The sequence below is a fragment of the Protopterus annectens genome, chromosome 9.part0 (assembly GCF_019279795.1).
Source record: "Protopterus annectens isolate FY-2018-M chromosome 9.part0, PAN1.0, whole genome shotgun sequence".
Classification (NCBI taxonomy): domain Eukaryota; kingdom Metazoa; phylum Chordata; order Ceratodontiformes; family Protopteridae; genus Protopterus; species Protopterus annectens.
In genome coordinates this window covers 1119624090-1119650062 of record NC_056743.1, presented here as the reverse complement: position 1 = coordinate 1119650062, position 25973 = coordinate 1119624090, and the positions used below count along the sequence as shown (strand labels likewise).

At 42.4% G+C, this 25973-nt stretch overlaps 1 protein-coding gene across 1 annotated transcript in view; it reads left to right on the top strand.

Moving 5' to 3' along the window:
- The window catches only part of LOC122810625, a 1334722-nt gene that overhangs the window by 199246 nt on the left and 1109503 nt on the right, over positions 1-25973 (top strand). Inside the window, exon 4 of the mRNA XM_044082201.1 lies at positions 5165-5291. Within this exon, the coding sequence (XP_043938136.1) occupies positions 5165-5291 (127 nt within the window). The remainder of the gene's footprint in view (positions 1-5164; positions 5292-25973) is intronic.

Below are 25973 nucleotides of genomic sequence, written 5' to 3'. Positions count from 1 at the left end.
TTTGGGAAAACCCCCCAAAGGAAGAAGGGTAAACCCCACTAGTAGAATGCTGAAACATGAAGAGGACATTTATGGTTATGGTAAGTTCTTGCACAATTTCCTGTCTTCACCCAACTGCTAATGAAGCTACAAGGCTGAGGTCCCATAACAAACAAAAGAAATGCAAATGGATACTTTTTTTGTACGTACGTGTTATTTGTCCATAGTATAGCCAAAACAATTATCACCAATGTATGTACTTCAACATATCTTGTCCCAGGGAGTATTATAGCTAGTTACTCCTTTCCTGTTTGTGAAGGGAGTTTAATTGAAGGGTGTTTTTGGTGCTAAAGAAAGAAAATGCCTGGAAACCAGTTTGGATCTCCCCCCCCCCCCCCCAAGGCGGTTTGTAATGGTGCCCAAGTTCAAAATACTGTCACTTCAGAACCTGTCATTCCTTCTTCCTAATCCAAGTTTTCTAGTAACACTAGATTTAAAAGATGCTTACCACATCCCTATTCATCCATATTTCAGGTGTTAAGGTTTTGTGTGTCTGGATTGCATTCATTTCTCCTCCTTTGCACTTTCCAGTATACCAAGAGTGTTCACAGTGTCTAGCTTCAGTAATAGTTCATTATAGGCTACAGGGTATCAATATTTAGATGACTTGCTTATCTTTGCAGAGTCTCCTGAGTGAAAGATGTATTGCGTAAACTGGGATTCCAAGAGAACATTCAAAATTCTTTTGTTTCCATCACACATTATTGTGTACCAGGGGGGTTTGCTAGACAACTTAGTGTAGAGATTGATTTTTTTCCCACAGGATACCTAGCCCTATCTCAAACGTTTTTCACTCAGACAATTCTATGTTAGGGAATACCTCAGGATTTAGGGTCTCGTAGTATCTGATTCTCATACCCCTGGCAAGACTCCACATGAGAAAAATATAATGGTATCTGAAGTCCCTCTGGTCCTAGCACCAGCACCCATTGTCTTTTCAAATCTCTCTTCTGATTTGTCAAAAGAAATTACTTGGAGACAGCAAATATCCCTAAACCTAGGTCTCCCTCACCCCTTTTCTCCAAAGCAGTCAGTCACCACAGGTGTTTCAGACTTTGTTTGGGAAGCAGTATATCAGTAAGGATAAAAGTGTAAGGTGGTTTGGACACCAAGAGCAGACAAGCACATAAATATAAAAAAGATACTTGCTTTTATCAAGGCAGTCTGTCTGAAGCATCTTTGGTTTCCCTGGATCTGTTAAAGTTGTTGGACAATACCACAGTCGTGTGGTACATCAACAAGCAAGAGAGAATTGGGTCTTACCCTCTTTGCAGACTAGCCATTTTCCTTTGGGTATAGAATTACAGCATCTTGTATCCTGTCAGAACAAAACCGTGGCATACAAGCTGATTAGGACAAAGTCAGACCTTCACAAATGGAAACTAGATCACAAGTTCTTCCAAGGTTTGACCCATCTGTGGGGAGTTCAGGTAGACCTCTATGATTTATTTTCTGAACAATCCATTGGCAAATTTCTGCTCCAGGACTCCATGTAAATGAAGGTCTTGGAAGATGAATGCCTTTTCCTTTTCTTAGACAAGAATGTTCCTGTATGCTTTTCCACCATTTCCAGAGATATCCAGGGTACTTCTGAAGATTAAGAATGAATCCCCAAAGATCATTGTGGTGACTCCTTTTTGACCAGGCAGCAGTGGTACCCCCTTCTGGAAATGGCAGGGGTGATCACCACAAGCTTCCTCACAAAATGCATCTACTCACATAAGAACATGGGTGTTGGATGCACCCTGACCCTAGTGAACTTAATCTCATTGCCTGGATGATACGGTCTTGATTCCCTTTTAGGCACCTTTTGTGCTGAGGATGTGCACAAGGTATTAATGGAGCCACAAAAGGCCTCTACTAGAAGATCGTATATTAGAAAATGGAAACATTTTTTTTTTTAGTTAGTACTGACAGCATAACAAGCACCCTTTTTGGAGGTAGTTTTTCTGTGGTTTGACAATGTTTGTGTAAGTTACTATCCTACCTATGGCCTTTGTTAATCCTCCATCAGGGATTGTTTGTTGGCCAAGGGTTCCTGTCTTCCACTGCATTCTTGTGTCAGAATGGTTTTGAAAAGGGTTTTGCATAAGAGACTTCCAAGAAAACCTTTGGCCTCGCCTTGGGATCTTTATTTTATACTGGAGAAGGTAATGCTCCATTTCAACCATCTTATCAAACTGACAATGAGTTTCTTAACATGGAGTACTGTTTTACAAATTGCTCTGCCCTCTGCAAGAAGAGTATCTGAATTGCCAGCTTTTGTGCTGAGTCAGTCCTGTCATACTCCACAGCGAGGGTTTCTGTGAGAACTAATTCTTTATGCCTAAAGTGATACCACGTGAATTTTAAGATAAACTATCCATCTCCCTGGTTTCTTTCCTGAACCTAAATATGAACGAGAGAGGATGCTCCATACCTTAGATGTCCACAGACAACTTTGGTACTATCTTGACAAAACAAAACCTTTCAGATCTGTCGCTCAGTTTTTTTCTTGTCAAGGTAAGGAGGGGCAACCTGCATCTAAACAGACCATTTACAAATGGTTGTCTCAGGCTATTACCTTTTGTTATTGTCACCACAACAAAATTATTCCAGCCAGGGTCAAGGTTCAGTTTATCTGGGCCTTGGCTTCATTTGTGGCTTTCTGGAAAGGGTTGGATTCTAGAAGTATTCTAAAAGCAACAACTTAGTCTTCTGTACGTACTCTTATCAAGCACTACAAGCTTGATTCCTTCAAGTCCATGTCGAACTTTGACTGTTCTCCAGGGGCTCCTGGACACTTACCCATCCATCTCCCAGCAGTGATAAGTATGATGGACATAGTACAGTTGTGTAAGTTAACTTACCACAATGGTAAGTGTCTGAATGATTAGTGCTGCAGTAACTGCTCCCTCCTTCCATCCCCCTTAGATTTTTTTGTGTTATTTTCCCAGGGTGTGTATATACAGTATGTGCATTTATATTTTTATTCATAGCTATGGCCTCTCAGGGCTTGGCTACTCTGTTGGCATGAAGGCTCTGAAGGGCTTGGCACTCAATCCTGTCATTTTTAAGTAGCTGAAGATGGCGAAGTGCATGGAAGGTGTTCTGAAGCTTTATAAGCTGGCCAGCTGTTGTATCATTGGCAGAGTATAACCCATATAGTTAAAGCTATTGCAGCAGTGATCATTAGAACATGAACAGTTGTGGTCCATTTAGTTGCACAACTGTACTATATAGCAAGTTAGTGCTGAGTCCAGTGATGGTTGTTCATCTGTTCACACATGCAGTGAACCAACATGCTGTTTAATGTCCTTGCAGTGATATTGTACTAAGGGCAGACCACCTGCCCCAGCTGTCAACTTGTAGATGATGCTGAGGACTTAAAAGAAAATTACAGCATACAAGCTGTCAATTTAAGGGATCTGATTAGCAGACAACTAGTAAAACTGCAGCCTTCCTTTTGTTATAGTCAAACTAAAAGTTTTTACGAGTGGTCTGTAAGCAGTCACATTTGGGATAGCTTGGTAACATTTTGTAATGTGCTGAATTATTCTTAGTTTGACCCTTTACAAGCTGCCATTAAGGGATTGGAAGTGCATTTGTTTATAGATTGTGGGTGGGGCCCCAAATGGAGGTGCTGCCTAAGATAGCAAATTCTATTGCTATAGCTCTGGTGGTGGATCGGGCTGTTTCTCCTAGAGGAAACGAGCAATCATTTACTGCTCAGTGTCACCCTCCCAAACAGGTTTTGGCACCAGTTTACTACCGTTTCCTAGGCCATAGTCCTGTATCCTTTCTTTCCTACCTTACAGCCAAACATTATCTGGATCAGTTTGTATTGGTCGTCTGAGAAAGGAAAACCACTGCTCATCACATGAACCTTGTTAGCTGAGCAGTGTGCATAGCTTTTAACGTGCCGTCTGCAAAATATGGTGCACTACTTCTCATAATGTGGAACAAATGGGTAAAATGTAGAACACTTAGGAACAGCTTGCTACCAAATTCAGGAAGCTCACTGGATTGCAAAAATGTGTTTAAGAAACATTTTGATGAATTAAAATGATTCACTATTGTTTTCCATTGATCTAAATTAAAATTTGTAACACTGAGCGACTCTTTCAATGTATAACTGTGGAGCATGGAATTTTCGATCCTCAAAATGAGGATTGTTCCTCATAATGAGATGTGTATGAGAGGTGTGGTAGTGGCTTTCTTTACATTATCTCCCAGGCAAAAGTGTTTAATGTATGAAATTGCCCCATTTCAACATATAAATTATTCCTGCCCGCTTCTATACAAGTGTTTATAGTTGATATCTTTTATTCCAATAACAAAGCAGACTGAGCGCTTTCACCAGCCAACCTGGTATCATCAGAGTCATATAACAACTTGCAAAACCATTCACACTTAAATACACATCCACCCAACCTACAGCTAACCTAATTAAACAAATTATTCAATTGTTCCAAACTGATTCCTTAAAGAAGTAAAAATAATTTTAACATTTATATCTGTAAAAAAATTAATTCAAATTTAAAAACTTGTCTGTAGGTTGGGTGGATGAGGTTGGGTGGATGTGTATTTAAGTGTGAATGGTTTTGCAAGTTGTTGTATGACTCTGATACCAGGTTGGCTGGTGAAAGCGCTCAGTCTGTTTTGTTATTGGAATAAAAGATTTAACCTTCGTGGCTTGGTGTTCTTACCTCCCCGTGTAAACTGTGGTGGAATTGGTGTGGAAATTCGTGGTTTTGGATCCTGTATTGGTTTCCTTCGTTGTGGTTTATAGTTGATACACTGCAGGGGTGCTTATTCAGTCTTTAGATGCAGTGCATACTATTTGAAATCTTCAGAAAATATTTGCATAAATCCATACATCAAAATGTATTTGCTTTGTATAGTTTGATTTAGTAAGCAACTTAGAATGGTATAAGCAGTTCAACTGATGTATAATTTAATGAAATTGAATATCCGTTTATAACACTGTTTGGTACAGCTGTTCAGAAACTGATGAAGAAAGCACTATCACTGCAAATCTAGTGCCTGATAATGACCATTGTTTTGCTTGTGAGGTATGAAAAATACCTACATACTTTAAGCTTACTGCTTAAAAAAATATATTTTTTTCTTTTTCTTTGTTTAGCATCATAAAGATAAAGCTAAAGAGCTGGCCACTTGCCCATTTAATGCCCGACACAGAGTCCCAAAAAGGGAGCTGAAGTATCACCTCGAGTCCTGCACTGACAAGAATGTTGAAGACTTGATTGATGGTAAGAAAACATGCTGGCATATCTTTTTCAAAGCCCTTAGGGCGTGTCTTAAGGCAGGTTCTTAAGGATTTAACCTACTGTTCTAATGGCAAGTCTGGTACATTGGGGCACCTGTGATTTCTGCACAGACCAAAAATGGATTCATTGCATCTTTTCCAGAAACTGAAAGATGGTGCTTTTTTTAAAATTTTGTCCAAGGTCTCCCTTTTTCTTTAAGTTTGCCTGTTATGCCTGGCTGGCACCATTTCACAATTTTCAGATTTTTCTGCCATCACTCCAAAGATATCAAAGGAGTCATTATTCCAAGCCCACTTCCTTTGTTTATATAGAGAGAGAAAAAACTGAAGGGCAGACCGCACCCCAAGAAAAAATTTCAGGGGAATTTAAACCTGGAAAGTGCTTTTCTCAGATAAAACCAGCCTCTCACATTTGCCTCCCTGTCAATACTCTTTTTTTTCAAAAACTTCCGTATCCAAATAACAAGCTCTGTCCCTCTCAGCTATAAGGGTATTCATGATTTAAATGCAGACGGGTCTTGCTCATCATCCAGCACAGCTACAGAATGTCTTGGAGGGAGATCTCTCTTAGGGGAATTCCTGCTCACCCTCCCAGTCAAGTTTGCCTCATCCCAAACTTCATCAAGGATCTTTTCTCCCAAGGGACTGTATTACCTGTACTACCCCTAGACATAGGAAAAGGTTTTTATTCAAGAGTTTCCTTTGTTTCTAAGAAGAAGGGTACTTGTAGGCCCATACTGGAACTGTCAAATCTGAACACCTTTCTGGAAGTGCCATCTTTCAAAAAGCTTTCCTTGCAAACTCTACTTCCTTTTATCCTTCCACAGCTGCTTCTGGTGTTCCTATACTTGAAAGATGCATACCTGGAAATCCCTATTCACTCCACCTGCAGAAAATTTCTTGGGGGTTCGTTTCTTCTTTGCACTGTCAGTTCTCTGCTTTAGCCTTGGTCTATCTACTGCTGCCAGGAGATTCACAAAGTGCTTCATACCATCCACTATTTGCAGAACCCAATGAGTACAAATACTTTCCTTTTTGGACTATCTTCTTATCCAAGCCTCCTCTCTGGGCATATTGTAGCAGCACCACAGCTTTACTATGCTGCTTCTGAGAAAACTAGGTTTCACTCTAAAACTGAAGAAGTCTTCTCTGATCCTCCGCCTCCCTCCAGGATCTGGTTGTCTTGTGTTGCAGACTGAAAACCCTCTTGATGACTACTTGTCTCTCAGAAGAAAGTCCGGTCTCTGTCCACCTATTTCCATTCTTTGCTTCCACTGGATTGTATGTCAGCTAGAGAAATCTTAGGAGCTCTGGGTTACATGGCAGCCATAATACCCATGCCGTTCACAGACTACATAGGAGGAAAATCTAGTGGTACTTGAAGCCCCTTTTGTCTCAACACGGTCACCCACTGGATTTCAAAATAGGGATTTGACTTGCTCTTTCTAGAGAAGAAAAGTTGCAGTGGTGGGCTTCTCACATACAACTCAGTCCAGGGCTACCCTTCGCCTACCCACACCCTTCCAGACCCTCCATACAGATGCATCAGACCGCCAAGGGAATGCGGATGGGTCCAACAAGAGTTCAAGATCAGTCATCCCTCACTGAGACAAAGGAGCACATCACTGTGAAGAAAATGAAAGCCTTTCAGGTGTTCTACCACCTCTGGATCCCAGATCTCCTCAGGAGGTTTCACAGACAATACCACCATCGTGTATTACATTAACAAATAGGACCAAGTCCTACCAACCATGAAGACTAGCTTTACTAGCATGGGACTATGCAAGTAAAGCAAATTATTTTTCAGGCTGTTTTGCATTCTGTCAGAGGGTGTACTTGCAGACCCGCCAAGCAGGGTCCATGGAAGACTGTCATGAGTGGATGAGAAATGAGAGAGAGGCCTTCCTGGACATAGTACACAGATGGGGGTATTCCTCAGTTAGATCTGTTTGTCTCCTCCCAGATCAGGCACCTTAAGCTGTTTTGGTCCAGGACCTCTCCTCTCCAAGCCTGGAGAATGGACACAATGTCCTTACACTAGAGAGGATAGGGTTCTTGTATGCTTTCCCCCTTCCCTAACCCCAAAGGTCAAAATCTGAATGGACAAACCAAAAATCTTGCTAGTGACCCCCTTCTTCATGTATCCAGAGGCCATCACTTCATTACCTCGGAAAGTGGACTTTCCCTGAAAAAGCTATTTCTGATACAAAATAGCCTGTGGGCTCTGTCTGACATTTGGGTGATAGACTTGTAATCCATTTCAGACACCAGTTTTCAGAGGACATGCTCCAGGAGGTGAAAGAGTGTATCACTAGAATGTTTTACATCTCCAAGTGGAAAATGTGAAAAGATTTTCCATCTTGTGTCGCAAGAATGAAGGACACATTTCAGGTGGGAATTCCATTTGTTCTGTCTTACTTTTGAGTGTTAATCAAAAGTGGACTAGCCTATTTCTTCATCAAGGTGTTAGGAAGGTTACCTTGGGCAGGATAACCCATAAATATTAGAGTACTGCAACAGTGATAAATAGGACTTCTGTTATTTCTGACTACAAGCCTTTAAACTCCACTTGGGTTTCCTGAATTAAGGTCATGCATCTTTTAAAATGTGTCCTTCACTTCATCTCAACCCTGAGGGCTGTTCTGCTTCCCTGGAATCTGAACTTTGTTCTTGAAAAGCGTACCTGAATACCTTTTGAACCAGTGATTTCATTTTCATTAAAATTCTGTGCTTGGAAAGCTGTCTTGCTGATTGCTCTTAACTTTGCCAGAAGAGTTTCAGAGCTTCAAGCCCTAATGGCCATTCCTCAAGGATAGGGTTTCTTTAAGGGCTGACCACTCTGTCAAAAGTAGTAAGCAAACTGTCACTCATCTAGACCATCCATTTGCCTACATTCTTAACTAATCCTCAAAACAAGGGTAAAAGACTCCTCCATTTCCTGGATGTGTGCAGACAGCTAAGATCCTACTTGGACAGGACAAAAACTTTCAGGAAAAAAATCTAACTCTTTCTAGGAGGTTAATTTGGGGAACTCTGTCTCAGACAGACCATCACCAACTAGATCTCTAAATCCACTTCTTTCTGTTACCCCTTCCATGGCAAGTGCCTGTCTTCACCTGTGAAGACCCATTCCACTAAAGCAGTCTTTTCATTTTGAGCCTTCTCTAATCTGTTCTGGAGGCAGCCACCTGGTCATCCTCTCAGACCTTTGCTAGATACTAAAGAGTGGATGCATTTTCCAGATCTGAAACTTCCTTTGCTAGGTCTGTCCTGCAGAGACTGGCAGACAGCTCTCCCATCTCTAATCCCTCCACCCTTAACCTCTCACTTTTGGAATCGCCCATCAGTACTGGAATAGTGCAAGAGTAATCGGTAATCCAGGAAGTTACAATAGCAGTATATCACCTACTGAACCATGTTGCAGTAGTGCATCTCTTTCCTTCCTCCTAGTTGGACTAGCTGTTTGTATAGTCTGGATCATCCAGGGTCTCCTAGCTGTAGGTAGTCATAGGATCTTAAACCCATATGTCCACTTTTTTACTCCCATGCCCATGGACTGTGGTCATATGCAGGAAGTATGATGCGTTGGCATTGGGAAAATATTGGCTTTGGTATGCTGACTGGAAATCTTGTTACCTCAGGCAAGATAACCTATCAATATTGGAATAATGAAAAGTTGATTAATAGGGCATTTACTGTTATGGTAAATTGTTACACAACTGTACTTTATTCTGTTTTTACTTTGTTCCTGATACTCTACTGAGTAATATGTCTGTCTTTCATCACTTCCACAACTTTATGGTTTCAGATCTGACCTCTGGTCTGACTTTGGCCACTTCTCGGACTTTGAATCCATAGCAAAAGCTTCTCTTACCCATAATCCTCTCCCAAGCCCTAGATTACCTCAGATCTCATTTGCTACTTCCAGCAAACCGTTATGTTTTTTTCGTGGCTCAAGTCTTTTGGGAGATAAGTCAATTGCTCTTAAATTACCCTCTTTAATCAGTCTTTCTCTCTTTTCCTGCCTCCCCTATAGTAATAAAAAAAAGTATTGTAGTTTTCCCTTCTAGGCCTAGCACCCTCCTCTTCCTTTCTTCCTCTGCTCTTCTCTACTGTTTAAGACTGTCTTGTACCATTGTTTGTATCTTCTTTGCCAGGTCTTTTGGAAACTTTTGGTACCATTGTTTGTAATTTGCATGTTATGTGCTGTAGCCTTTTTAGTGTTTTTGTTTTTCTTTCAGGTTGTTTCAAGCTTTGTTTGCAGAATGTCAGACAAGCCTACAAGTTTTAAAAATGTTTCTCATGTTTGAACAAAGTTCCCGACTCTGATGCTCCATCAGTGTCTATTGTCACGGTGCAACTCATCTTGAGGTAGTGTAACATATTTTCCGGCTTCAACTACAGAGCTGTGGTTGAATGTAGGAATAATTGCTCCCTTCTTCCTCAGTATCTGGAGCTTCCCTCTCCACTAAAAAATAGAAAAATCTCAAGGAGAGAAAGGGGACAAGACAAGAAAAAAAACAAATGAAAAGTCTAGAGTAGAAGTGCTCTCCAAAGACAACCGAAGTTTCAGATCTGTCCACCTATTCAGATCTGATGGTTGCATAATGCTCCATCCCATAAGCAACTTCAGTTCTCTCTAGAACAGATTCCATCAAGACATCATTCTCCTTTTCTGCAAGAAACTTCACATAGTTTCTAGACCTTCTTCTTCCTCATCCTTCAGGTTTACTAAGAGCCTGTCTGAAGCAGATGTGGACAGGATGATGAGAAAATTTCTTAGGACCCAAATTCAGTTGGGAGGTCTTCCAGCTCCGGCTCCCATCGGACCTGTGAGCTTCATACCAGCCCAGACAGCTTTAGTGACTCCTAATCCAATCTGCCTTTGACTTTGGAAGCTCAGGTTCCAAGAATGACAGGATTGTCTGAATCAGAACTGAAGACTTGGACTTTGACTCCACCATCTTCTCTGATCCAACTGGCACTGGCCTTATCTAAGCCAAGAGGGATCTTGTGGCTGTAGCTTTGGTGCCACATCCGAGGGCAGGGGTATGACTTAGAAATTTTCAGACCTATCCCTTCCACTTGGGAGCCTCAGTGCTAGACAGCTCGTCTCTGACCTCTGCATCCTTAATCCTCTCAGGTCTTCCCCGTCCACAACTGTCTGCCCTGGGTCCCAAGTCTGCTCATTCCTTGGGGCAGCCAGTCCACTCAAGATGGCACTTTTACAGGACTCCCCACACACTTCCAGGTCCTCCTTGAGTCATCCCCATAAGTTAGTTTCCCAGAAGTGCAAGAGGAGGCACATTGATTCCCCACGGAGTCTTTGACAGAAGATACTGACTTCAGTGAAGGGGAAGAGTCCCCTAGGTCATCCCATGATGACTCATTAGGAGAAGTTTTGGAACTTCTGAGACAAAAGGTAGTTTATTTTCTGAAGTCTCTTCCCAGGAGGAGTTTGTTTCTTGAGGCTTTCAGAACCAGCTCGGCTATGTCCTGGGTGGTACCCCTGCAGATGAAATGGTGGACTTCATTTCTTCTCTAGCTTGGAAGGATCTGGATATGACATAGTTCATCCCTAAGAAACCAGACAAATACTTTGTGGCACCTAAGGACTGTACCCATTGTATTAAAAGTCTCCTAGTTGATGCCTTGGTGGTTGCTAACAGCCACCAAAAAGGAACTTGCTGAGGAAAGTCCCTCTGTCCATCCCCTAACAGTCTAGAGCACTGGGCAGATTCAGGAAATTAATTTTTGCTGCCGGGACCTTTGCTCTGCATTCACTGAATTAGCTGGTGCACTCCACAAGTTTTCAGGGCAATCTGATTTAAGAGCTTACCAAATCCCTCTCTGGGTCCATTTCGGTGAAGGGTAAAAATACTGTCTTTTTGCAACTGGCTACCCTTTAGTCCCTGACAGATGCCTCTGTGTCTTGATTTCACATGCTACAGAAGGCATTTCAAGAGTGGCAGGTTTAGGCGTTGCCATTAGAAGGTACGCCTGAATGTGTCTTTGCAACTTTGCAGAGCCCTATAAAATGTCTTTCTTCATTGCACCTAGTCATGGATCTACCTTATTTGTACTCAGTCAAGGAGATTCTCTGTAGGAGAAAACAGGATAGGGAAACCCTATCCACTGTAGGGGTACATTTTTCTACCCCTCTGAGGGACCTTCTCAAGCAATCAGAAAGGGGGTAAAAATCTGCTTCAAGAAATTGCAGTGTTTTTCTCAGGACTTTTATGGAGATAGATCCACCACAGCAGAGTGGGTAACTGTTAACTGTAGATATCCCCCACATGTGAGGGGAGGCCTGCAAAACCAAGGCTTCAGAGGCCCTTTTACTAAGAAGCCTTTTCAGTGCCCCTGAATGCTTGCCCCATTGCTGCACATGGAGGCAGTTGGGGGGTGCTTATTTCTGCACCCGGAAGTCCAGACATCCATTACCAAAGATGCCAGAGTGCAGAGAATAATTACCAGTGGCTATTACTTTTCCCTCCCTCCGCCCATCCATCCACAAAATGTTCCTGATGTACCTCACCATCAGTGGAAGGAAGCAGCCTCAGAGTTAGAAAAACTGCCAGGAGTCCTCCAAGAGATCCCGTCAGACCAGCGAGGATTCGGAACGTGGTCAGGCTTCATTTTGGTGCCAAAGAAGATTGTGGATCTCAGGCCCATATTGGACCCAAGCCACTTAAACCAATTTGTCAAACACTCAAGTTCTGAATAGTCATGGTTCAGTCTGTTCTCCCTGTTATGAGAGAATGTTTGTATGTACTTGATGGTACACATCTTGACAATCTGTCATATAAAAAATAGACAATCCAGAAGATACTTTCACTTCTGGCTGGGAGCCACTTTCAATTCAGAGCTCTGCCCTTTCATCTCACCATAACCCCCCCAGGTGTTCACCACATGTTATAACAGTGGTTACCGCTCACCTGAGATTGGTAGGATTCTGGATATTTCCATATCTTTACAACTGGCTCCTCACAGCGACTACCTGCTCTTTTTTTCTACACCTGGGCATCATAGTCAACTACAAGTCTCACTTCCTTCCCTCCCAAACCATGGAATTCATAGAGGAGTCATTAGACACAGTTTCTCAAGTAGCTCAACTTCCTCAGTCCAGGTCATCCAAGTTACAGATTCAAGTATAAAGTCTATCTCTTCAGTCACCACCAGCCAAGCTGGTCCTTCAGCTTCTGGGGGTCAGTGGCGGCCTGTATAACCCTTCTACCATTAGTGAGATTCTACATGTGTACTACAAGGGACTATATAGCAGTCAAGTGTTTTATGACTTGACATCCCCCACTTGAATCTCAGATCTGCTGACCGCATGTGTCCTGGTGGATCCATGCACAAGATGTTTCACAGGCCTGCTCCTTTGTTCTGTCATTGCCCAAGGCCACAGTGACAGATACTTCCCAGTTGGTATAAGGTTACATTACCTGGATCAGACCGTGAGTTCAATGCACATAGTCCCCTTTGGAGGCTAACTTTCTCATCTACGTCCTAGAGATGAGGGCAGTTCTAGTGTTGTAGACATTTCAACACATTCTGTCTGAAGGGATGATTGCTACCGTACCACACTACTGACATATTGTCCATCTGTATAGCAAACTGGGAGGAACCTGCTCTTAGCCCTTGTGTCTGAAGGCAGTAAGAGTGGCAGTGGATGTTCTCTTCCAACTGCTTTCTTTTAGCAATGCACTTTCTGGGGAAGTCCAACATTTTAGTGGACAGTCTGAGCAAATCTGTTCTTATTCCTCACAAGTCGTCTCTCAAGCCTTCAGTGGCGGTGAGATTTTTTTTGCCATTGGGGCCAGCCACACTGTGACCTGCTCGACACTGTCCCCAATTTATTTTTCTCTAATCCCTCCTCCCAAGAGACTTACTGAGGGATGCTTTGATCCATGATTGCCCCCCCCCCCGACTCCCTTATGCTTACCCTCCCATGCCTCTCATATCAAAGTTTTTTTTTTTACAGAAAGCTCATCAACAGAAGAGCAAGATGATCCTCATTGCCCCATCCTGACCTAGACAAGTATGGTTCCCATTCCTTTAGGCTCATCTGATATACCTTCCTTGGGTTCTGGACCCCCTTCTGGATCTTCTGTCTTACCCCTCCAGGCTACCTCATACAGCCATAACAGCCCTCAGATTGACCACATGGTTTCTGTACTTTAAATGATGGCTAGACAGTCCAAGATTTCTTCCCTAGTTGTTACACATCCTTACACATCCTTACTTCTTCCCAAAGTCTCCACTAAGAGGATAAGCAAAAAGAAATGGGGAACTGTCTTCCCCACCCCAAACACCTTTATTGAATTATCACATATGAATGTAAATTTGCCAGTCATAAGAGTAATTGAACTATATTAGCATAGCAAACATTATACTTAACACATATATTGATATATATCATATAACCTAAGCAATATTACATAAATTAAATTCCTGCCTCTTTTAAACAAGACACAATCCCAGTTGCAAGAAATTTACATCACAAACCATACTGACACACACCCAGCTGCAAACATTATACATCACTTGGACTCTATCCAGTCTTTCTCACTCAAACATTACATATCTCATTTAAGTCCTGCTGCCTTTTAAAACTCATTCCTCCCTTGTATGTATTCCCACAATTCCCATTTTTCCTATGTAGTTTGCTCCTATCCTTTTCTAAAGATCTCCATTCTAGCTGTTTTATCTCTTATAATATTCATTGCTTCCAGTATAGCTGGTTTAGGATGTCCTTCAAGGATGCATCTGCAGTCCTTACAAATGGGTTGTCCTGTCGTCAGGCAGCCCCTCGGTCGGCCGGATTCCAAAGTCTGGGTCTGGCTTCGGCTGGTGTCGCGCTTCACCCGACGTCATAGCTGCAGTTCTTCGGGTATAAAGGCATCAGCCGACGCCATTTTCCTCAGTCTTTCTTGCCGCGTGGCGCCCGAAGCAGAAGCTGTTCGCAAGTGCCGGTCGGTCAGAACCAGAGATTACTACATACCGAATACTACTTCGAAGACTTCTAAAAAGCTAAGTACCCCGTTGGGGACTCTTTCTTGCCTCAGCCGATGTCAGAAAAAGTGAATAACTGTTTAACTTGTGGGAAACAAATACCTCATAAAGATTTCCACTCTTACTGCTTACCTTGTTTAGGCCCAGACCACGACGTAGCAGCTTGTCTAGCCTGTGCTTCTTTTAACCGACCGACGCTTAGACATCGGTCGGAATTTGCAGAACAGTTTTTCGGCTCTGATTTTGCTTATATCATGCCGTCGGATCCTCCGACTTCACAAATAACCAAAAAACGCAGGGAAAAGGACCGACACTCGCGGTTTCGGCCGAAACCGCGGTTAAGCCAACCACGAGTGTCTCTGTTTCGGCTGAAACCGAGCAAGCGGTTCTTCCCCCAGCCGAAAACATGCCTTCTAACGAGGCCTCTTCTAGCCTGGTGGAATCGGCTTCTGAAATCCAACCTGCAGTTGCGGTTTCTCAGGAATTATCAGACACTATTCCCTTGGATATTTCAACCCCTGCACGTGGAGCTGCTAGGCCTCCTGCAGCCATGTCTGTTAAGGCCTTTGCCAGGGCTAAAGCAGCTAAAACTTCAAAAACGGTGCCTGTCAAGCCCCCCTCTCACAGGCCCAGCACCAGTTCCCATATGCTTTCTTTGGCTGAGGATCTCATTTCTTTAATCCGTGGATCCCAGCCTCATCCAGACAGGACCTCTCATCCACCTCCAGAGAAGAGGCCTAGAGCAGAGCCCCCAGAGCCAGTATCCACAGATGATTCCTCTGATGACTCAGAACATACAGACCCTCCTGAGGCTCCTTATTCCCCTTACGAAGACTCAGATGCTGAAGAGTCCATTCCTTCAGCCTCTCCACCTGAGGAATTTTCCTTTGGGGAAACCTTGCATGCTATGAGGGAACAATTTCAGTGGCAGGGCCAAGATTTCTCAGACTCCAGAAAAAGGCTTAGAACCTTTCTACATTTGCCACAGCATAGGCCTTTAGCTATACCTCCAGTTCTCTCTGTGGTAGATGATGCATTTAATGATGCTTGCACTGCTCCTGATGCATTACCTCCGGCCCCTGCTAAGCCCGATAGGTTCTACAGGGTCCCGGACACTCATCACCATCTATACAAGGCTCCTTTTGCAGATCCAGAGACTATCTCCCAGGGCCCTAAAGCTGTAGCAACTACATCTACTAAAACCCTCCCTCTGAAAGGGAATCCAGGTCCTTAGAGAGATGGGGTAAAAAAGTTTACACCTCTGCTACTTTGTCAGCTAGGGCTTTGAACTGCCAATTTCACATGATTCAATATCAAGAGTTTATGCTAGACCAGTTAACTAAAAAGCTGTCCTCTGAAGAATCTTTAGATAAGAAATATGTTCAGGAAATGGTACATAACATACAGCAGGTTAGTAACCATTCTTTAAAATGTGGCTATGATGCACTGGAGGCTTCCTTTAGATCAGCCATGACTGGCACAGTTATCAGGAGACATGCATGGTTGAAAGAGCAGGCATTACCAGACCATGTCAAATCAAAGCTTTTAGATGCACCCATGGACAAAGTCAATTTATTTGGTTCCCCTGCACAGCAGGTACTAAAAAAGATGGAAGAGAAGGCGAAATCTGTACAAACAGTGAAAGATTTCTTACAGGTTCAACCTCCAAGGTTTAGCAGGAACTGGCCCTCCAAGAATTGGTCCTTTCTGGACTCCTCTAAGGCACAGAGAGGCAGGAATAGGCGTTCAAGAGGCAGAAACCAATCCAGGGGTGCCTACAGGGGACGCCAGTGGCAAGGTAACAACCAGCAAGGCACAGACGCAGCCACCACCACTACAACTACTCAATCACAGTGACTTGGCTGTGGCACCGCCTACCAGGGAACAACTGGAAGCACACTTAGGCAGAAAGCTAACCTTATTTTCAAAGAACTGGCATTGCATCACAAGGGAAAAATGGATTTTGCAAACTATAGACCAAGGTTACAGGTTCCATTTCCATACTCTACCAAGAAAGAGAGGAATGCCAAACCTACCACCTACTCAAAGGGCAGAAGCTCTAAAGCAAATATCTCAATTATTAAGAATGAGAGCTGTGGAAAAGGTACCATCTGTGGAACAAGGAAAGGGATTTTACTCCAGACTCTTCCTGGTACCAAGAAAAGAGAGCAAATGGAGGCCTATTCTCGACCTGTCCGCTTTAAACACATTCCTCATTGTTCCAAAATTCAAAATGCTGACCCTACAGCAGCTTCTTCCCATGCTGGGCAAGGAGTCTTGGCTGGTAACTCTAGATCTCAAGGAGGCATACCTGCACGTCCCCATACGACCAAATTGCAGAAGATACCTCAGATATCTTGCAGGATCAGAGCATTATCAATTCTCAGCATTGCCCTTTGGCTTATCTACTGCGCCCAGAGTGTTCACGAAATGCCTGGCATCAGTAATTGCTCATTGCAGACTTCAGGGAATCCAAATTTACCCCTACCTGGACGACTGCCTGATACAAGCGGACAACAAAAGCAAGCTAACAGAAGACTTACAAAGAGTCATTTACCTGCTGCAAGCCCTGGGATATACAGTCAGTATAAAAAAGTCAAGGCTGATTCCATCCCAAAGAATAACCTTTCTGGGTGCGGAGCTGGACACATCAAAACAAATGGCATTCCTAACTGCAGAAAAGAAAGAGAAACTACCTCTCTACTTCTTGGCATTAACAAAGCAGAACCATCTAACTGCAGGCCCTAGGCTTCATGGCATCCTGCATAATTCTGGTCCCTCATGCCAGACTGCATATGAGAAAGCTACAGTGGTACCTAAAGAATTTGTGGTCTCAACACAAGCACAGCCTAGAAACCAAAATTCCAATAATCCCATGCCTGAAGCAAGAGTTCCTATGGTGGGCTCAGGCCTGTCAATCAAACACAGGATTGCCCTTCTGCAACAGTCAACCAAGCCAAACCACCACGACAGATGCCTCAGACCTCGGTTGGGGGGCACACATGCTGGACAAGTGCATACAAAGCTTATGGACTCAAGACCAGCTGCGCCTGCACATACATCTAAAGGAAATGCTGGCAGTAAAATTGGCAATCCAGTCATTCAGACCATTTCTCCAAGATGGTCAGTTGATAAGGACAGACAACACCACAGTTATGTGGTACATCAACAAACAGGGAGGCACACATTCATACCCTCTATGCCGGTTGGCACTGGACCTATGGAATGTGGCTCTGAGCTACAACATTCAGTTACAAGCAATTTTTGTTCCGGGAAAAGAAAACATTCTAGCAGACATATTAAGCAGAACTACCACGGATGCCCACGAATGGATGCTGCATCCGGACATCTTCAAAGCCATCACAAGAGAATGGGGAGTACCACAAATAGACTTATTTGCATCCCCACTCAATCAGCTAAAGAAATTCTGCACAAGGACGTACCACCCACTTGCTTGGAAGGTGGACTCCCTATCTTTCAGTTGGAAAACCTGACAGCATACGCATTCCCACCACTTCCTTTGATGCACAAGGTGCTTTTGAAGATCAAAGAGGAACGTCCAAGGATCATTCTGATAGCTCCAGACTGGCCAAAGCAACATTGGTACCCATTGCTGAGGAGCATGTCTCGGGAACAAATATGGGCACTACCCCTGATCCCATTACTGTTAACACAGAAAAACTACAACATCCTGCATCCAAACCTGAAAACTCTGCAGCTAACTGCCTGGAACATTACATAAGAACAATTAACCCAAATTTATCCCAAAGGGTTAAAGACATAATCCTTTAGGCTCGTAGACCTTCAACAAGAAAGAATTATGCAGCAAAATGGAAAAGATATCTCATTTGGAGTACTGCAAAGGGAGAAGATGTGGCACTGGTAAACATAGCCAACATCCTGGAGTACTTGGCAGAGCTCTTCCATACAGGCCTGTCCTATTCTTCCATCAAGATACATGCATCAGCTATTTCAGCAGAATACAGCTTGGATCCTCCTGTCTTCTCACATCCTCTGCTCAGGCAATTTCTGAGAGGAATTAAAAATGTAAAACCTCCCAGGAAACCACCATTGCCAGCATGGGACTTGAACTTTGTGCTAGAAAAATTGACACTTCCCCCTTTCGAACCAGCAGCAACAGCAGAATTATAATACTTATCCTGGAAGACTGCTTTCCTGCTTGCAATCACCTCAGCAAGAAGGGTCTCTGAACTACAGGCATTAATGGCAGTGCAACCCTTCCTGATCTTCCATCAAGACAGTGTGTCCATGAGAACAAATCCTACATTTATGCCTAAGGTGGTATCCAGAGTGTCTTTAAATCAGGCTATCCACCTACCTACATTCTTCCCAAACCCACAGCACAGGGGAGAAAGACTGTTGCATACCTTGGATGTACACAGACAATTACGCTACTACCTGGACAGGACCAAGTCCAATAGAAAAACTGACCAGCTGCTGGTAGCATATGCAACAGGAAAGGAAGGAAAACCAATTTCAAAACGGACAATCTCCAAATGGATAGGAAATTGCATTAGATTTTGTTACTCCTACCATGGAAAGAAAACTCCAGAGAACATCAGGCCTCACTCCACAAGGGCTACAGCCACTACCACAGCTTTCCTACGAGGAGTGGCTACCAAGGGCATTATAGAGGCTGCTACTTGGACCTCCGTGCATACATTTGCCAAGCATTACAATTTACCTTTATACTCTAGATCCCGAGCAGGTTTTGCCACTGCTGTTTTGCAAGGGATCCTAACTACACCATAATCTCTCCTTTTTTTTTTTTTCCTCCTCCCGTAGTTTAGCTATGGTATTCTACCCATTTGTAAGGACTGCAGATGCATCCTTGAAGGACATAGTACAGTTTTGTACCTACCATAAATGTAGATGTCCGATAGGAATGCATCTGCAGTCAGGATTACCCACCCACCTTCCCCTCTGTGGTACTCCTAGGGTATTTGCCATCCTTCAGCTAGCTTGGGGGGGATCTATTATGGTGTATTTGTTTGTATATATGTACATACATGCTTATTTTATGTGTTTGCTCTCTACTATTGGAAACATTGGCATTTATCCAAATTTAGCCATCCAAGAGGGCACCTGGCATCTGGGGCAAGAAACAGAGGAAAATGGCATTGGCTGATGCTTTTATACCCGAAGAACTGCAGCTATGACATCGGGTGAAGCGCGACACCAGCCGAAGCCAGACCCAGACTTTGGAATCCGGCCGACCGAGGGGCTGCCTGACGACAGGACAACCCATTTGTAAGGAATGCAGATGCATTCCTATCGGACATCTACATTTATGGTAGGTACAAAACTGTACTTTTTCATTTTCTCATAGTTGCTTTTTTGGCAGCTGCCATTATTAGACAAGCAAAGCCTTACCATGTCTAGGCAGTTCTGATTCAGTTACATAGCTCATAAAAAGTCATCTCCCTCGTCAGACCAATTTGCCCACCCAGTATCTCTGACCGTGCATCCTGCAAGGAATCCCTAAAGTCCACCAACTCACCACACTCCCAGAAAATGTTTCCAATTACCTCTTTCTTCCCCTTCACACCTCCAAAAGTTGCTGTCTGCATGAGGAAGAATTCTTTGGAGTCTACTTGGGTATAAAAAAAATCCCTGTAAACATTTTCAGGCAAAAATCCTAAATCTTGTAGGTTTTATTTCTTATTTGGGAGACTTGCATATATCCTCCCATTGTTTCTTTGTGAATTGCTTCTCCAGTCCCTTCTAACCACCGCTAATTCTTAGTTATGCGATATTTTATATGCTGCATCAGTTATCCCATTTTTAATGGCAGCTTCCGTTTTAGATTCTATTAAAAACTTCACCATTGCTGGTCTTTCATTTAGAACCCACCTATGTCTTTCTCTTTTCCTATACTCTCAGTCCCTGATAGGGAAGACAATCTCTAACCTGCAGTCCAAATAAATTCTTGGTGTCTTCCCATTCTGTCCTCTTTCACTCTCTCTAGTTATTTGCTCCCAATACCTTGGTTCCTTCACCAGTTTTCTTCAATAAATTCCAGTCCCCTCTTCTCTATTGTCTGTATCCCTAATTGCAATCATCCCTATCAGCAGAATCTCCTTCGTTCATTGCAGTGTTGGTTTAATTTTTAGAATACTTTCTGCTACTTTATGGATATATTATTTTGTATGATTAATGTTCTCGTTAAAGGCCTGCATCCAAAATCCTAGTGTCTCCTTGTTTCTTGAGCTTCCCTCCCCTGTTTCATCATCCCTTTCTGTTTTCTGCTTGTGCTATGTATAGGAGTTTTAACTGTGTAGCTTTGAAATACCCCTTCAGATTGTGTAATCCCAGTCCACCCTGTTCTACTGGAAGAATCTGCTTATCCCACTTGACTCTTGCCATCTTCCCTCCCATATAAAGCCCTTCAGCTCTTTAATTGCTACCCACAACTTCTTCACTGATTGATAAATATGCCTGACCTGTGTGTAAGACTAAAGGGACTAAAACATTAACTGCTTGTATCTTACTGTCCATATCCACATAAAGCTTCCATGTTCCTGTAATGTCTTTCTGGTTTGTCATGTATAAAATATCTGCAAATAGACTGCTTTTCTTGACTACCATAACAGTTTTATCCTTGAATTTCTGAATCTCTCATTTTCTTTGCCAGTAGTTCTAAATATAGTGCAAGTAATAAAGGGGAAAGAGGACACTCCTGCCTAGTTCCTCTGCTCAAGCAGAAATTATCAGAGGACCCAACCCACTTTAATTTTTGCCTCCAATCCCAAATATATCCTCCTAATTAACCTTATAATTTTTTCAGGAAATGCAAATGCTTCTATTGCCTTGCTTATATATAAAGTCCCAGCTTACGCTGTCAAATGCTTTCTCTGCATCAAGCCCCACCAACAATAATGGTGTTTTCTTGCATTCTGCTTCCGTCTGTATCTGTGTTCTGTTAATGTTCTTGAATATTTCCCTCCCCAAAACTATATTGATCATATCTATCAGTTTTTGCATTACTTTTGCCATTCCTTTAGCAATCCTAGACAAAAATACTTTATAATCATGGTTTAGTATTGAAATGAGCCTGTATGAAGCTGGATCTGATGGATCTTTACCCTCTTTAGCTATTACAGCTACCACTGCTTTCTTCCAGAATGGTGATACTTCCCCTCTTAGAATACTGTTAAAGAAAACCTTCCAGATCTTTGTTTTTTTCCTTCTAACTTCCAGACTTCCACAAAAATATCTGTTCCTGGGGACTTTCCTATAGATGTGGTATACAGCACAGTTTGTATCTCCTCTCCTCCTATCCTTAACTGTTAGTAATTGAGCCTCATCTACCTCTAACCTTGGCATATTTAATTCTTCCATAAATATTTCCATTTGTATCTTTTCTCGGTTATGTTACATTTCTCTGCTTTATAGAGACTGTCATAGAATTTCCGAAATATTTTTAATACATCTACAGGATCTCTTGTTACCTTCCTTGTTATAGGCTTCCTTAAGTTTGGCTATGGCCTTTTCTACTTTCTGTTGCTTGAGTCATTGTGCCAAAAGTTTTTGTGCTCTAGTGATATCACAAAAACAGTTGCGTAACAGCAGTCTTATATCCTTCTGTTCTCATGTTGCAGTATTCTTACTGTGGGATCCTCCGCCTCAGGCAACACGAATGTCAGCTCCCATACAAAAGCTTAAGCCTGGTTGCTGCTGGTGTGTGGGATGTCGTGTATGTGACTGTGTAAGTATGTGCAGGCATGTACGAGTGTCTGGAGATTTCAGAATCAGACTCCTGCACACAGGAGATTGCTTCAGAGAGCACTTTTTTTTAAACTTGGAGAGGTGTAATTGCTTTAGTTTCTTGCAGAAGGTCGAGATTTTTTCCTCATATTTTTTGGTCAGTTTTCCTCATAAAATTTGTTTTTCTGGCAAATGATTGAATATTGAAATCCCTAAATAATGACGCGCAATTAAGTTTCAGACTTAATTTCCTTTGGACAATGCATCCTAACAGAAATCCTGTTCTAGCATCTTTTTAAGTTTGTAAGAGCAATATTTAAAATCTGTCCCACCCCATTATTTTAGGCTTTAACCAGATTTTTGTGCTAAGAGGTATTCACAGCTATTCAGGGAAAATTTATTTTATTTTTTATTTATTTTACATTTGTTAACCGGGTTAGTCTGGCTGAGCTTTTGGCTCACTTTCAGCAGAGACCCAGGGAGAAAAGCTCCTCAGGACTAGAAAACAATTTATTAAATTTTAGTAACATAGTAACAATCAGCTATAGGATCTTACAAGCAGAGACCTGGAGAGAAAAAAAGCTCCTCAGGCAATTCAATTATACAGAGTATTAACAATTGGCAGACAAGTATGTGAGTTGTTATAAAACACTGTTTTAAACCATTAGCAGGAGAAAATGTGACTAGTTACAATATTAAGCTGCTTAGGGCAAAATGAGGTAATAGTTAGGCAGATGCTTATTTAAAGTGGGTAGGATCTAGTTGTATAGGAGTTTGGAAACAAGAAAGGAAAGTAAGAATGGCTAGTAGGAGATGTAGGGGAGGTAGAGTATAGGAGACAGACTAGACAGGTAGGTTGTTTTGAGACTAAGAATTAAGAGTGGTTGGAGATGGAGGAAGGGAAGAGGTAGAAGAGGAAGGGGAATAGTGTTAGAGATGCATTGAGTGAGGTGGTGAAATAGTTGAAAGGATGGTGGTTTCAGGGTGGTTGGCTACAGTGGCAAGACCCCTTTGTTTTTAGGTATTTCCTTGTGGCTAATTTGAAACTCTTGTTATGCTGGAGGGATTTTATTTCCAAGGGGAAGTTGGTTCCAGGATGTAGCTGGTTTATAGTTGTAGAGAAGGCAGCCTATTTTGGTTTTGGGTTTGCAGATGTCTAATTCTTGATTTGAGCTATGTAGCGTCCTAGCAGGGGAATATTTGGATATGATAGTGGAGAGGCTGGGGCAGGAGGAGGGTGGATATAGTGGGATAGAGTGGATGATTTGTAGTTGGTATAGTTTGAGCAGCCGAGGGAATTCTAGCCAGTCTAGTTGCTGTAGTGCTAAGCAGTGGTGTGACATGTAGGTTTAGTTAGCTGCAAATCTGTCAATCTTATTATAGGTAGTTTCAAGCTTGGAAATAAGTGTAGAATTTAGGTTTGTGAATATGTGGCAGCTGTACAGGAGTGTTGGGAGTAATAAAGCCTGGGAGAGAGTTATTTGGGCAGTGTTACGTATTTCTTGCTACTGAGAAGGTGTCCAAGTTTCTGATGAGTTCTTTTTATCGAGTTAGTAATATGGAGATCAAACTTATCTATTGTAACACCTAGCAATTTAGTACTAGATTCAGCTGAGATGATAGTGTTGTTGCAGGATACAATGGTAAATGTACTTTTGAGTGTGGTGATGTATTTAGGGAGGAAGAGTAGGAGCTTAGTTTTTTTTGGTTTAAGTATTAGTTTATCACTAAGCCTAGTCTCTGGTTTTAGTTAAAAGAAAAGCTGGCAATGTAAAATTCTGCACATAATCAACAAATGCATTTATGTATTTATTTGTCTTTTGTACTTGAGAAAGTCTGACTGGGTGTAACCAATTTTCAGCAGAGGCCGGGGGAGAAAAAAAATTCAGTTTGCTTACATTGTTTAACCGAAACTTAGTATAATGCACAGAGTAGTTACATTTGTACACAAACAGTAGTTGTATTTGTACCATCTAAGATTTTACAGAGGTGGAAGTTACTAAAGAGAGAGCTCACGTGCAACTTAGTAGATTGTTCAGGCAGCAGTTGTATTTGAAGAGTGTCATATGGTGAACACAGTCTTAACCTTGTGATGAACATGTGCAGGGCCAGGATTGGTTAACATGTTTAACCAGTGGTTTAAAACTATTTAGTTAGTCGGAGAGTTTTATTTATTTGAGGATATTCTAGAGTTTAGCAACATACTGGGAGTACAGCAAGTCTCCTGCAACATTATTTGATTTATGTGCAAGTAATAAGAATGTTACTAGAACAGAGGTCCCTTTCTGGATAGTAGAGCAGTAGTAGGATTTGTAGTGCAGGGCATTTTTTCTGGGTGATGAGTTTTTGCCTTTTTGGCATTTACTTCTCAAAAGTCAAGGCCAATGTCAGTCGTCTCTGGCTGACTAAATTTGCAGATGATTGCAGATTATGAGATTTTGTTGAATCTCACACTGGCAAAAATGTTCTCCAGGAGGAGCTGACACGTACAAAACTGGTGTTGGCGCCATGGACTAAAACTAAATGCCAAGAAATGCATAATAGTATCCTTTGGGAAGTCATCCATCCCTGTAACCATCATATTGACGACACACCCCTTAAAGTTGACACAGTAGTCGGGGACTTAGGGACCCACAGATATCACTCTAGCCTTTGATCATCACGTGTCTACAGTGGTGAGGAAATCATTCTGTGTTGCACAACTTATAAACAAAGGTGTGTCATCCAAATCCAAGGAAGTTGTTGTTGTACTGTATTTGGCATTCATCAGACCGGTCACCGAGTACAATGCCCCCTTTGGTATGTACCTAACCAGGCATATCCAACAATTGGAACATCCACAAAGGTTCTTTACTAAAAGAATACAGGGCATACATGTCCTTTGCAGACTGCTTCATGGCCCTATCCCCGTTTTCTGTCTCCTATAGGCTTTTGAGGGGAGATCTATGTCTGGCATACAGGGCGTTATCAGACCCCACTTTGGACCTCCTGCATATCCACAAAACAAACACCACCAGAATTACCCGTTCTAAAGAATTAAACTTTGCCTGTGATCTAAATTAGGACCTGCTGGAGAGGTTGGTATGTGTCCAGAGACTACCCCATCTATGGAACAGGCTCCCCATCCATGTGAAGCAGAGTTCCTCCCTAACCCAATGCAAGTGCAACTTGGCCAATTGGATGGGAAACTGGAAATTCATCCTTGGTTTGGCACCTGTGAAATCTAGTGGACACTGGTAACCTGTAAATGGTTAATCTCCAAGGCCCATGCTTACACTTTTCAAGGGTATCAGAACTTGTCAGATTTGGTATGCATGGCTAGAATTAAAAAGGTCCTTGTGGTCATTAGCCTAGTAAACGCCTATGAACCTATGAATTTGTGTATTGTAGTTGAGAGTATGTTAGGTAGTTGTGTAATTCAAACCAGTTTAATTGCTTTAAGCCGTGACAAAGATGGGTCCTATGAGTGGAGGTATGTGGCAAACTTAGCTGTTTTATTGCAACAGGATGAATTTGCACAGAAATGCCTCCTATTGGGGAAACCAGCTCTTTTTTTATTATGAAGCAGGAATTTAAAGTGACTATAATATACCAGTGCATGGGAGGTGTGGTGGTTTTGGAGTGTTTTGTGCTGCTCAGGAAATGCACCTTTGTCTGCGTTATTGTCAAACATTTTATTATCTCAAAGGTCACTCATAATTCTTGGCTAGTAGAGGTTTATCATATGGTTTGTTTTCTTTTATGTAAATGTATCCTTGCCTGTGTCTTAAGTCATTATTCAGGAAAGGTGTTTGCCACCACAGGAGGCTGGTAATTTGCCTCGTGGGTGAGACTGCTGTGGCCAAGCTGGTTCGTCTGACTACTCTCCCTTTCCCCTAGATCCTTCTGTATGGCAAATACAGCCACTATAGACTGGGGG